General features: G+C 42.5%; 1 protein-coding gene across 1 annotated transcript in view; it reads right to left on the reverse strand.

Moving 5' to 3' along the window:
• The window catches only part of GALNT10 (polypeptide N-acetylgalactosaminyltransferase 10), an 81,189-nt gene that overhangs the window by 18,211 nt on the left and 47,899 nt on the right, over nucleotides 1–15,079 (reverse strand). The window contains exons 5-7 of the mRNA XM_014253225.2: nucleotides 4,389–4,574; nucleotides 2,695–2,878; nucleotides 1,673–1,790 (exon numbers count right to left, since the gene is read on the reverse strand). Of these exons, the coding sequence (XP_014108700.2) occupies nucleotides 1,673–1,790; nucleotides 2,695–2,878; nucleotides 4,389–4,574 (488 nt within the window). The remainder of the gene's footprint in view (nucleotides 1–1,672; nucleotides 1,791–2,694; nucleotides 2,879–4,388; nucleotides 4,575–15,079) is intronic.

The raw sequence follows: 15,079 nt of genomic DNA on the forward strand, positions 1-15,079 counted from the left end.
CAGGAAATGCCATAGCTTCATAAATTCTATGAACAAACCTTCTATTCTTGCAATTCCAGCAGAATTATTAAATCTATCAGTCACAGATGAATGTATCAATTTATCTTAATTTCTGAAAATACACTGAGCCTCTTTCAGAGAAAACTTCATTTTTCTGTTGCACAATGAAAGAAAAAAGGGGGTCTTTGCAGAGATTAATTAAAGCAAATTTATCCCTCCATAAATTACCATCTCTGGACTGAAATAAAACACAGCGTGTTTCAGAGGGGATAAGCAAACAGATGAATGAAGCAGTCTTATTTCCTGCAGATCAAGCAGTGTGACTGTCTGCTGTGGCACTGGAGACAAAAGGCTTGCCCAGCTACTGTCATCACTCTTGGAAACCAGCATTTTCAGAGAGGAAGAGGCTGAATGCTGCCCCTCCTGCAGAGAATGAGCGCCTTACACAATTTCATTACACGCAACACAAAGATGAAATGGCTCTAAGCACAATGACACCCCCAAAGAGGGTGCCCTCGTCCCTCCCTTCCTGACACTGTTACAGAGGACAAGGGACATCCAAGATGACTTATGCGTTCTGGTGAGGAAATGATGGAAGCAAAGGCTGTCTCAAAATCAATGTCTTTTCTCCTACTGTTTGCTGTCCAGTAGCATACGGGGTGTGTATGGCAATGTGGCTTGCTGAGGATTGATATCCTCTGAACTGCACAGAGGCATGGAGGTTCAGGCATCTGTTTTGTAAGAGATCAGCCATGACAGAATTGCCGAACTGTGTCCTACATCCCTGCTATCCTCTAGCCTTGTGCCAAGGTCAGTTATCTTAGATCAGTGGCATCCAGACACCTGTAAAATTAAATATTCAACCTCTTAAAGAAACCTCAGAGTTTAATGTAGACATCTTTACTCAGTTTGGTCCAGGCTATGGGAAGGAATCCCCCCACTAAAGACTGGCCACTTGCCTTCAGGGGTTTGGGACATTGTGGTGGGTTTCCCAAACTGGATTTCACAGTGCCATATTCCAACCTAACACAGGTACCAGCAGTCTTGGTGGGTTACAGTGACTTGTTACTCTTTGTAAGCATTTTTGGTCAGCTGGCTAACTCTCAAAGGCCTCCACTGACCAGCTCAATCAGTGAGTAGCAGAACTGTCCCCAGGCCAGGCAGATAATGATCCAAAGTCACTGCCAGCAACAGTAATGACTCCAGTTGTTGAAGATTTCTTCCTGGGTAAGTAATAGCCTGAGTTCCTCACAGCCGGGGGTCAGGTGGATTGACTACAGACAAAGTTGTTCTCCTCTCTGAGAACTCAAGCTGGAACTGGAATCCTCCTGCCCTCAAGGAGGAGAATATTTCCCCATCTTGCCAGGGTGAGCACTGAGCAGCCCCAGAGGCAGAGAGCTCCAGAGAAGCTGACTTACCCTTGCTGGGAAGAGCGCACACATGGGAGCTGTGGCCACAGAACGGGCCACCCCAGCTCACCCTGCTCCAAAACTGGCCCTCACAAGTCACTGCTCACATCAGTGCTGATTCTTCTGTGCACTCTTACTACTCCCAACTCTTTCACCTTCAGTCACACGCAACAGTAAGGACAAGACAGATCATTCACATTCTGCGCCTCAGAACAAATTCTTACTTTTCAAAACAAAAGGAATTTCCAGAGAACATGGCTCACCTTAAAGGATATTTCATACTGCTCTCCTCCCCATATCTCCAGACCTGCATCATACCCTCCCAGCTCCCAGAACCACTTTCTATCGACTGCAAACAGTCCTCCAGCCATTACAGGAGACCTTAAGGAAAAACCAGACTCCATATTACAAACATATTCAAAGACACAGATCTCTAGCTAAACATTTAAAAAACAAAGCAAGATTTGACAAATATTCTTTTCACCACCCAGCATACCCAGTGCCTTTACAGCCACATCAGCACATCAAATAGTTGTTTTGGTGTTATCTCCTGATTTCCCACTTGCAAACGAGGAGGACCAGACCAGGCTCCCTTCAGAACCTGCCAATGCCTCTCCTCCAAGCAGGCAGGAGTTGACCATTAAGTGACAGGACACCACCTCGGGCCCAAGGGACCTGTACGCTTCATACATGGTGCTCTGCTTCTGTTGTAGGATTGAGTCTTTGAGTTTGACCTCAAAAAGTGTTTTGTTGGTTTTTCTTTTTTTTTTTCTTTTAAACACTGCAGAGTACAAACACAGCAGAACTGTCTCAATGTTGGCAAGCACAGCAACAGCAGAGCACAAATTGATCACAGATTTACTTCTGCAGTGCACTGTAATAATCAAAATTGCTATAATTATGCTCCTAGGTTTTCTTCTTCCCCCACCTGGGAATGACACATACCCCACCATTGGTTTGTTGGTTTTGGCAGAGCATTAGAGATACTAAGTTATGTTTGAAAGATCTCAGTAATAAATGACCACATTAATTGTTACACATTAGAGTTTTCAGTGAAATGTTAACTTCTGCAGGAATTAACGTGGCAAAAACCAGCAATGAAAAGGAGAGGGTTCACAGCTACTATACAATGCTTTTCTTTTAAACCAGCAAAGCAAACAGCTGCCAAAAAAGCAAGTAGCTTAACACCAGCTTCTGGCTTTTGCTGTGCTGAGGTGTAAACCAACCCTGCAGCAGGGTGTTATTCATTAGCTGGCTCTTAGCACTCTGCATTTCAGTAACTTACTCAAAGGGATCACTGGGATCAGGTTTCTGCAACTCAGGAGGAATAGGGATCCTCTTGTAATACATCTCCCAGTCAAAGGCCCCTCGCATTGCATCTCCAGCCTGAGTCTCATATCCAAAGTGGTCGTGATCAATAACATCAATCATTGGGCAAACGATAGTCTTGCGGTTTCGGGCAATGCGATCTGAAGATTGGAGAAATATGTTAGAAAACCTGCACCAGCCAGTTCCTTTGACCATGAAATTACAAAAAAAGAGCATCAAAATATGAAGTTGTCCAAGAATGACAGAGCTTTCTTCCTGTTCCTTCTCTTGTGAGCAGATGCTTGAATTTATATCAATTTATCTGCTACTTCTGCAATCCCTGAGAAAAACACCAGGCACCCATCACCCAGAAGCAGAATGGGAAGACACAGCCACACTACCCCAGAGAACTGACTGCCAGGCTAAAACCAGACTTCTTGTACTTGATGAACAATCCTCATTTCCACAAGTGACCAGGATATGAACCCCTTCTGTGCCGATCCAAATCCAGGGAATAACCCACTGCACCACCCAGCTCTAACTGCCACACCAGAACCTGGCAGGAAGGGTTTCAGACTAATAGCGTAAGTGCTCTCAGCACGGTCAAGAAATGCAAGTGTTACATCCTCCCCTCCAATCTTTTCTTCCAACCAAATAATACAACACAGGATAAATTCCTGCATAAACATCTGGAATTTCTTAAATACTTTATTACTGAGATGGCCTCTTGTTGGAAGTTAGCTCTCAGAGTAGAGGCAATAAAATGATGTTTCAGCTTCCAAAACACATCTCACAGAAATCCTTTCTGTGCTTTAAAAAAATCAAAGCATCCTCTTCGTGTTCTCATTTAAATGGCATTGGAGCTAATTCTGTCCTCCCTCCCTGGGGCTCGTAAAGCTGCAAATGTTTCAAACTACTGCCAGATACAAACTGTAGTGAAAGCAACAGGATAAACCATCCATCAATCCTGGCGGAAAATCTGACTCTCTTCTTAAAGCTCCGCTTGGCTGTTGTTGCCACAGCCTATTTGAGCAAGTCACACCTCAGAGAGCTCTGACAGGTCACTGGCAGCAGGGCTGGGAAGGAGTTTGGTACCGGCTGGAGGCAGACAGGTACCAGAACCAGACGGCACTGTCCCTTCAATTAGTCATCCTTGGAGAGAACTGACACCTCCTCAAAGATGGATTGCTGCCTTGGAGAAGGGTGCCCATGTTCTACAAATACACACCAGCAGCTCTCATTCACAAGAAGTGTTTTTCACAGCCTTGCAGACTATGAAGTTAAATATAGTTATACAGGAGATAAAACCCTTAAAAGCTACTCAAAAACTGTATCTGAAGATCTTTTCTGTATCATAAAGCCATTCCTCTCTGCAAGCTGTTGCATGACCATGTGATAGTTTACTCTTCTAGCAAGCTGTAAATTATTTAAGATTTCATTTAATGAGGAAACAGAAGAATATGATTTCTGCTCTTTAATTAACAAAAGCATATGACAGGGTTACTGCACAGCGCAGGACTCCAGAACAGAAAAAAATCTCATACTAACCACTACAAGTTGCCGACAATTCACTTGAGTCCTGTGGTTGCTTTGCTCTCTCTTTTATATTTCACCTCTTTTATCCACTTACAGCACGAGGGGAAAGCAGCAATTCCAACAACCCCCACTCACCTAAGAGAGGTGGCAGCCAGTTGACATTGGCCTCGCAGTGGGAATCCAGGAAGGTGATGACGTCCCCGATGGCCACCGAGGCTCCCAGCATGCGAGTCCTGATCAGCCCTTCCCTCTTCTTGGTCCGCAGGATCCGCACGTTCGGGAACTGCGCCATGTAATCTTCCAGGCGTTTCTTCAGGTGTTCTGTACGAAAAGGAGACATCTGGACACTGGAACAACCAATTTCTTAAAAATGCTGTTCTAGCTTCACCAGAAGGAGATGTCTTTGGAAGTATGGCCTCGACAGGTAACAAACGCAGTGACAGGAAAAAGGAAGTAAAAATTACTTCTTTTGAAGGTCTAAAAATAACTGCCTAAGCAAGACTTTTGAAGATGTTCCAAAACTTAAGAAGCAATTAAACAGAGGAGGGAAAAAAAAAAAAAAAGAGTATAGGATGAGAAAGAAAGCAACAGAGGAAAAGCAAAAGGAATAAAAAGACAGCTGTCAGACCCTGAGTCAGGATTCTTGGACACTTGTGGAAAACCACTGAAACTTAGGGAATTCATTTTCAGAAGTAAACCACACTCAGGGCATTTAAGTTGCGTGTGGTTTCTTCAAAACACACAACAATCCACTCATGCATAAATAAAAACCAGGAAAAAGCCTAGTCAGACACCCGTCCAAGCTGCAAGGGAGGCACAGCCACAGTGTGTATGGGGATGGCTTCCTTAAATGCTTATCAGAGATTAGCATTTAAATATGGAAATATTTACACTACTGAACATGGACTGGTGCCACATCTGAATTAACACAGGCAGTGGCAGTCACCATGATTAACAAGAACTCAAACAGGAGAGCTGCAGAGAAAGATCACTGAGTGATCAAAACAATGGACAGCTTGTTTCAAAGTGGAGATAAAAAGTTTGGTCTGCATAACGAGAGAGTGGAACACAGCTGTCTTTACATCAAAGAGTGAAGCAAGCAAAGAAAAACCTAAAAATAGGCTGTGCTGATGCTGGTCTCATCACTAATGGGTTGATCTTTTAGGCATCTGAAGTTTTGACAGCAAAGCCCATTCAGAGGGTGCCAGGGATTGTTCATTAATGCCCCACTGCAGCCAGTAATGGATGCAGGAAAGAAGCCTCACTAGACAAAACTTAGTATGTTACATCTAAGCAAGCGACTCTTAAAATCTCACACAACAAACTTGACTAGAGGCAATCACTGAAATACAAATACCCTCACAGGGTTATTTGCCTTCTGTAGGGAACACATCCTCTCCACTCTGTACAGCACATCTTCCTCAGCTTCCAAAGGAGGCATGAAAGGCAGGGGCTGGAAAAGCCAACAGCAGGAAAGTGTCCCTGAACAGGGCACCAGGGAGGGTGGGCAATGGAACAGCTCACTGAAAAGAGCAAAGGAGTGAATAAACTTAACCTAGTTATGAGCTCTCAGCCTTGTGTTGACCTGGCAACTGTGAGAACGGTCAGAAGCCCTGTGGTAGCGCACATTCTGTGCCTGCTCTTTGAAGCAGCCATCATGTGCCTTCCTTCAAACATCACCCAAATACACCTCCTTGCTTTTGAGGTATTCCCAGCAAGCTCTCTGCCCTGTTCAAAGCTTTGTTTAACATTCCCCAGGATTTTTTTTTTTTCCCACAGATCCATTTTAGTGTTTTGCCTGACAAGTGCAATTGTCCCACAATATCTACACAGGTTTCCCTCTCAATAGAGCCCTTAGGACTTCTTGATGTCTAGTGTGCTTTTCCCTCATCCTTTTCAGGTCTCTTCTGAATAGATCCTCTCAAGCAACAAGAAATTTTGTCCACTCAATTACAGATTTTTCAAATAAGGGCCTTCCACAGAGACTAGACATATTATTAGTGTAGCTGCCTTCCTCCTGAGGCAGTGGGTAGACTTAAAACGAGAAGAGGAAAGAAAAAAAAAAAAGAAAGAAAAGAAAAGCTCCCACTGTTTAACATTAGAGCTCATCCCTTGCCATTGTTAGCTTGTCACAAAAGATTGTTTCATCGCAGAGAACAAACAATCCTCACTTCAAGCAGAAATCAGCTACGCCCAAACCAGGATGCAGACTTTACTAAATGTACCCGAGACAAGATAAACATGAGAGTGGCTGCTGGTGCTCGTTATAATAATGGAGGGAACAGTCAAACACTCTTGGTGTGATTTCCCTAACAACAGCCAGAGATTGATAATAGCAGAAGACACTTGGAAGATCAGACTACACACTACATTATCCAAGCCAAACCTATAAAGCTCTGGAAAGTCTTAAAAAATCCAAGGCTCCAAACAAATGGAAAATATAAAGAGACTTTCTTCAGCTCTTTATTTTGATTAAAATGAGAAAATGAGACTGTGAAAGATACCAGAGGTTTGTCTACCACCTGTGTGTTGGTCATTTCCATCTCAGCATCACTTGCCTTTCTGAACTGTTCTGGTTTGTGGTGCAATTTCATCTGTGGTGACACCTGGTGCAGGTGAAGTGATTCCTCCAGCCTGCTACCAAGCACTGGAATGTCCTGGGGTCTCACACACACCCAGAAGGTGAACACAGAGTCACTGCACTCGGCTGTATCAGTTGTGATGATGATGATGGCTGCTCTGCTACACAGACTGAGGACAGGGTGATTTGTATCTATTGATGAACAAGCAGCTAAAAATGGAGACTGGAGTTTTCTCAGGCAAGTACTCTGCAAAGAGTCAGCAGAGAGTCTAATCCACTGACTTCTCACTGCATTCCCAAAAGCTGGGTTTGATTCCACAGCACTTCTTTACTACATTTCCACAGTAAGAAACTACCAAAGCATTCCATGCTTGCAGTGAGGAGCCTGTTGTTTGCTGCACTGGTCAAGTGCCTCACACATCAGGAATCATGTCCCTGATGGCTGGGAGAACAAGGAAAAGCTGCAGGTGCTCCAGCAGCACCTGTGTGCTCACACTGCTGCAGGGATCAGAGGGATGATGTTCAGGTAAGCTGCTCCTCCCAACTGCTGCAGAAAAATCCATGTTTGGTCACTGCATCTTGTAAGATTAAGACTTCTCTATCATGGACTGCAAGTGGGCAGAGTTTATTGCATCTCCTTTGCCTAACTGAAGAGTCACAGACTTCTGAGCAACCTCACAATATACAAAACTCAGTAAAATGTGGTTTTCAAATAGATTTTGTATTTTCCTATCCTTGTGCTATCCTTGCCACACAGCCTGGCTTCTATGCACCCATTTAGAAAATAGTTATTTAATTCTATTTCAAATATTGTCACAATTAAGCCAAATTTTGCTTTTAAAAGAAAATTAAAAAAACCCCAAAAAGTGCCATTAACTGCTACAAAATTTAATGAAGCTTTAAAGAAAATATATTATGGAATCTTGTCACACTGAGTAATTTTTATTACAAGGGCAGTTTTTTTTAATGAAAGTTGTTAGGTGAACTGGATGGATTCCAATGGCTGTGCCTATGCTGGGCAAAGGAACACAGTCCAAAAATAGAAATGAGAGTAAGATTATCTGCAGATTAAAAACTATTCTGGTAGTTTGCTAAAACACTTTGCAATAAAGTTGATGTACAGTGTATACATTAACAGTACAGTCAAAAACTGCCGCTTTCTTTACTTTGAACTGTAAATAAAGCTGACAGAGAAGCTTTAACAGGCAGCCTGCTTTACAAAAGCAGCCCTAAACTTGCCAAAATAAGGCATTTTTTTTCCCCCTAGGTCAAATTTCTATGGTGGTCTTACTGTATTCCTACTAGCCTCAGATCCCTCTAATCTGGTGACCACTTGTAGCATGGCAAGGACTTTCCCAAATTGGAATTCCTCATATCCAGCTGACTTTTCATTCCAACATTTCCACCTGAAGAGGCACCTAAGAAATTCAACAACAAGCGTAAGTAGAAGCTGGAGGAAGACGAGTCCAAGGAGGTTTTTTTTAAAATAGCTTATGGTCCCTGTAACAGCTCTGCAGTATTTGGCAAGGAAGGGATTTGCCATATAAAAAAAGAAAAAAACCCAACAAATTTAAAATATCAGCCATGACTTGAAACTATTAAAGTGATTCATGTCCTGAGAAAGAACTATGAGTGAAACACTTCTGTCCTGCCAGTGCAACATTTCACAGTTCATATGGTACCATCAGCTTTGGTTTCTGAATTTTACACTGTACAGCACATCTGCAGCTCCAGTGCCTTGGCCATATGTGTATCATCAACCCAATCCAGAAGGAACAGCACTGCAGAAATCAGGAACATTCCCAGACACCTTCCCATGTTACTCAGCTGCCACTGGTAACACCAAAGGTCCCTCTGTCCTACAGGATTCTGGCACCTGCTGAGCTGCTTTGCTTGAGTTTACACTCAGAAGCTTGAAGATGTGGAGATGGGAGAGCCACTGGACTCAGAAAATCCAAGGAACCTCCTCTTCCCACTGAAGGGCACAGGAGGACAGGACTGGAGGATCTGCAGAATTCCATTTTAGGCAGAAAAGAACCGTTTCTCTTCTCTGCAGGTTATTTTGGCTGCTTTCCAACACCAAAGCCTGGAGTGCCAGCATGCATCTAGCATTTGTTTACAGGTTACCCTAGCCTGCCATCCCTACCCTCCCACACACAGACATGCTTGCTGAAGATTACAAACTAATCCATTCATTTTTACTTGGATACTTGGCCCTAACGTGCTGTTTAACAATTTAAAAACGAATTATACTTCTTCCTGAATCCATCATAATGTGCAAGCCAGGCCTCCCTGAAATAGAAGATTCTAAATCATTGAAATTAACTTCTCTCCCTGTTTTGGTGCAGATGAGTAATCCTTTGAAACAGGAAAATGTGCTGTTATCCAAACAGGCAGCACTTCCACTAGTTTTAATTTTCTTTCAATGTTTTCACACTCTGATCACTGAAGTTCGTTGGGAGGATAATAAATTGATTTAACAAATTGCACTATGAGCACCAGCCTCAGTAATAGAAAACTGATTAGGCTGATCACAGCTTTCCAAGCTGAATCTTCTTACAAAGAGGAAAAGGCCTGAGAAGGGAGAGAATTAATATTTGTTGCTTCACTGATTACAGTTCTGGGGTAGACTCCAAAAGGGAAGGGGGCCCAGTGTCCACTGCCCATTCTGCATCAGTGTTGGGTCTCAGCACAACTTTGAAAACAAAAAATTGTCAGGGGAAAGGGTTTCTGTGCATGGGACAATAGCTGAATGTGTACCACCCCACACAATAACATAGCATGGTTTGGACTTCAACAGAGATTTAAAGGCTTTGCTGAAAACCTTACTGGTTTTGTTCTCTTTCTAAATGGTTTCAAACCAAGCTTCTGTTTCAGGTACCATGAAGTGCACAGAAGTGGAAGAATGGAGCCCAAGCCATAAACCAGATTGTGAGCTAGTGGGGAAAAGACCAGTGGTGTGAGCCTGTGCTGTGATAAACTCAGGTGCATAAACTTCTGCTGTCCTGCCTGTGCCATCAGTCCATCCTTCAGTTTGCAAAGGGAACTTTCTCAGTGCTTCCTCTTCCCTACAGCAGATATCCCAACCCTGCTCAGGTATCCTTCAGGAGATACTAGCACTCAGTACAGAGACAAAGGTGCGATTTTAAAATGGGAAAATTCACACTTACTGGCATTAGTACATAAATACACCCAGACTCCAAGGAAAGGTAGTAGGCTGCACTTCCAAGCAGGGAAATACACAGGGAGTGTTCATCTTACTGACAGCACAACCTCTCAATCTCTCAGCAAAGTTTAATTTGTAAAGGAGTCTATTCCAACTGCTGCTTTCTGAGTGAATCCAGAAAAATCCATTTACTTATCTTTCCCTCATGCTGTAAAGGTTTAAACACCTTTTGTTCCTTGGGAGCAGAGCAGCCAACCTGTGGTGTATACATCATTTTGTAATTCGCACACACTGACCTCCTGGCCAACCCACAAGACCAGCTTTTCCCCCTCCACCAGAACCCATCTCTCCCAGGGGAAACAGTCAAGTCATTCTCATTAGTTCACTCTTCTCCCTTCCCGTTTTGTTAAATATGTATCAAGATTAAAGCTCCCTCTTAGGTTTTTCCCTCTTCTGTTGACTACATCTCATCTAAAGAGGGTATTTTGTGACTCTCAGTCATTTCCTGTTGATTGCTTTTAACCTCAGAGCTGCTGTGCTGGCACACACACACTGGAGAGATGCAGGTTTTGGCCTACACAGCCTTTGTAGCTGCAAAACAGGGGTGAATTCCTTGCAGTACACTTAATATTCAGCTCAAGTTTGATGTAGCCATGGTGACTGGTAAGGAAGGGCATTACTGTCCCAAATACTGCCTTCAACCCAATGAATCATCTTAAGGCCACATCAGTAGCTTTGACTGTCCAGTTGTTTAATCAAAGGAATACCTGCACTCTAAAAATCTTGAATTGCCTTGAACCTACACCATCAACTGCTTTCTGGGCACTGGAGAGACAAGCAAAAGCATCTCACAAGTTTGTTCCAAAGCCTCCTGTGTGCCCAGGGAGGGTGTCAGGATACAGCCACTGCTGCCAGTGACATTCTGCACGGTGTATCGTGACATGAACCTAAAGCCTACAACCAACAGCAAGGCAAAGCTTGCCATCATTTGAAGAGATGCAGGCAGATGAAGTGTTAAGTAAGTTCTTACTGAAAGAACTCACTTACATTTTGGAACGTATCAAAGCTGCGAGATTAAAGCCTTAAAAGTCACTGAGTTTTGCTGGGGAAAAAAGAAAACAAGATGCCAAAACAAACCAGTCCTCGGAGAGCTGGCTTTGTACATGAATAGTGCTGATAGAGGCAAAGAACTTCTTGGCCTGAAAGTATTTGCTCTGTGCAAATCATCAAAAAAGGAAATATTCCAGAAAGAGCACAAGGATTGACAGAGAAATCTGCTCCAGACTTTTGTCTTGTTAGAGAACAGTCCGTTAGGCCTGAGATGTAACTCACTTGAAAGTGCCTTTGATTTGGTAGGAATGCACCCCTTCAGATCCCACAGGCTCTGATCTCAAGTGTCTAAGTGAGGAAGAACAACTATGAAGCCTAAAATTAATAGCAGAGAAGTACAAAGTTTTTGCTCTGGGGTTGCAGCCAAACTGGAATATTGGAAAACTAACTGATAATCTTTGTCCTACAATGATGCTTAAACATTAAGAACCATGAATAGCAAAGCAGAAGAAGGTTTATCCTGTAGCTTGTGTGTCAGAGAACAGAAAACAATGTATTAGGCAAATAAAAAATTAGAAATACAGCTGCAGGGAGAACACACTCAAATTGACTTGCAGTAACAAACTCTGCCATGCCAGAAGTATAATTTACCAACTCACACTTTACTCTTCTAGACCTCTTCACCATCAGTTCCCAGCACTCTGGTTTACTTTACTCACAAGCAATGCAGTTATAAGAGTAAGCCAGTGACATCTGCTAGAAAGATCAATAAATCTATTAAATCCTGAAGCACAAATCCAGGCCTGTTCACAGCTGTACTGATATCAAAACTAAGCCATCTCGTGGGCACTACCATTCTCAAGTAACACATTAATTTTATCTGGAAGACAGAGGACAGGGCAGGACTGACACCTGCTTTTAAATCTGGAGCCTTGGCTTCCCCCTGCTCAGCACAGTTAAACTCCTGTGCTCCATCAGTGCATCCCTGCTGTGGGTAACAGACTACAGTGGTCCCCAGGAATTGATGCTACACTGAGAGAATTGTGTGGCATTTCTCTACTGAGAAAATCTAACTGCAATTAAAACTAGAAAAGGAATGTGGTTTGGTTTATCCACTTTTATTTTTTTCAGTTGAAGCAGCATTTAGCTTCCAATTTTCTCAAAGTGAAGAAGTTTCCACCTTTATCAAAGTCCCTGTGTGGAACAGCTGCTTTGTTAATACCACTCCAAATGCAGGTTTAAATAGCAGAAACTATGATTACCAGTAATAGATATCATATATGGGCAGAGGGTGTTTGAATCACATTTCTAATTAACTTCTATAGAGAAGCAGCTGTAAAGCATTAAAATGCTGATTTGCACTGCAGCTGGCAGATATCTAGATTTTTGACTCCTAGCAGATGAGGACATGCACTTCAAGGTGAGGAGAATAAAATTAAGCTGTTTTCCTGCAAAGTTCCTCTAACAGAAGCTACATGTGTAGGGTTTCTTAGTAGCAAGCAATGCACTGAGATTTACTTAATGAGCTGTAATGGAAACTCTGCTCAATTATTTATTTTTTTTAAACTTTAGACTGCCAGACATCCTTCACTACACAATAATTAGCTGAGAAAGAGGTCACAGTAAACTCGACCTTTTAAGGCCACCTCATCTCCTTTCTAGAAGAATCTTTCAGCCACAGCAACTGATCTTAGAGAAATAAATACAAGATGATTGTTAAGTTAATTCAGGCTGCCACAAACAAAGCTGTAGTAAACAACTACAATAGGCCCTCATGCCTCTTAAAACACTAGAGAATAAACTTTTAATGCTCCCCAGCCATTGCCTAATGAACAGTCCAGGTTTTTAGGCATCCCTTTATGAAGGGAATACATGAGTACAGACATTAAAGACACATTAAAAATGAATACTCAAAAAAGGGAAAACATAAAATTGAATCTCATCCACATCTCACTCTGATCCAAAGCAGACTGTCACTGTTATCTAAAGTATCCCACACCCACAAGACACTGTTAGAAACGGAGAATAACAAATTACTCTCTTCTCAATAGCAAAAATGGGACATCTGCACCACCTTTTATTGTATTGCTCCCTTTGGGAAAGAGTGTTGGTGAGTGCACAAATTCACTCCTACACCCATGTCCCTGCTCTGCTGTGCTACCTGGGTGTCATCCTGCAGCTTGGCACAGAAATTTCACATCTCTCCACCCAGAAGAACCAACTTTCTTCCACTCACACAAAGGGAGATCTGTCTCACTGACTGTTACTTCAAGGACATTTTTTATGTGTCTAAACAGACCCGAGATGGTCTGCAATTAATTCTAACAAGGAAAAAAATCCTCTTTATTGTGTGACTTAATTTACAAAAATAATCTTTTTATCAGTTGTTTGGGACAGTATTTACCACAACTTCTATGAGAGACCTGAAAGCAACACTTTAAAAAAGGTTGTGGAAAAGCACAGTTGGCCCAAAAGAGCTTGGCTTTGTCGTCTTTTCTCCACGCTTTATGGTAAAAAGCTTTAAGATAAACATATTGATAATTCAGCAAGAAAGTCTGTCATCACTTTGTCCCTAGCACAGTCACTCTATTTTCTGAGATGTACTATCCAGATGCACTTTAGTGCATTTAAGAGAAAAAAAATTACTTTTACAGTGCATGTGCCTAAAGATAAAAAGATAATCTCTTTAGCTGCATAAATCCTTTACTGTTCCATTTAAAGATCAAAAAGAATTCAAGTATTAAACCTTTTTCTATTTTAGATACTAAGAACATGATTTCTTTCAATTAAGGCCTGGCAGATGTGGTTAATGGAACAGAGCTGTATTTGCTATATACCTGCTGCTGCACCAAATGACACATTAATCACCCCTTGCCTTCTCCCTCACTACATTACTTTGTGACTTCTGCCCTCCAGACCAAATTATGCTGCTCATGGTTCAGCCAAGTTACCTCACTCTCATTTGGTTTTCCATTCAGATTATCCTGTACCTCCAGAATTACCTGTACAGCAATATAAAGAGAGGTTTAAAATGTCACAAGGATTTATTTGTTGAGGGGAAAAAGCAGGATTTGGTTGTGTCTCTCCTCTGATTTGGGAAAGGACGGGCTCCAAGAGTGTGTAAATATCCACGGCAACTCCAGGGTGGGGCCATGGCAATGGTGCATGAGGGGAGAGGGCAAACAGTGCTGGTGAAAACCCAGGGCTGAGGTGACACTGCTTGGGGAAAACACTCCTAGGACTCCTCTGTTAAAAGGCCTAAAAGCCCCTTGTTGCCTTTCCAGGATGAGCAGTGGCCACACACACACTCCAGGCTCACGGTGCCTCCCAGACGCCAAAGAGCAGCTCCAAGTCTGACTGCACAAAGTCCTGCTGAACACACACAGCTAAGGAAAAAGGGAGTGAAAATGGGGAAGGAATAAAAAATAAATTAAATAGTTGAACATATAAATAGAATAGACTCCTTAAAAAAAGTTTTCACAAATTAAGATGAGGTTCAAGGTAACAGGGTAATCTTGGAAGATGAAGCTGAAATCCAAAATCTCCATAATGACCACCCAAGGGAAAATGAGTTCCCATACACATTCCTCAGAACAAAATTGTCTCCTTGAAATCCACTGCAGCCAAGGATGTATTTACACAGCCTCCTGGATAGCCACTCCCTAAACCAGACTGTGTTTAACGTAAAAGCCAGAAGGTTCACTTTACAAATGCCATTGTCATATTGGGTCAAATATATTCAAATACTTGGGCTGAAAGCTGCTGTTACCTCCCAGTGGCAGGTGCAGATTCTGCCTGGTTACTCTGAGAAGGATGCTCAGCTTTCACATCTTGCCACTCTATGGACATGCAACACCATAAGGCAGAGGGCCCAGCTGGGTTAACACTTCCAGAACAATCCTGATGTTTGGAGACTGCAGTATTTTCAGTGCTGCCACATCCAGCTTGATTATTGTACCAACACAGTGCTTTGCATGTAACTCATGCTTTGGAGATGACTGATGCTGCAGTTCTCTTCCTCAACAAGGG

Source organism: Pseudopodoces humilis, chromosome 17 (genome assembly GCF_049639895.1).
Source record: "Pseudopodoces humilis isolate 2021_Gansu_Grassland_sample_001 chromosome 17, ASM4963989v1, whole genome shotgun sequence".
In the NCBI taxonomy this organism is placed as follows: Eukaryota; Metazoa; Chordata; class Aves; order Passeriformes; family Paridae; genus Pseudopodoces; species Pseudopodoces humilis.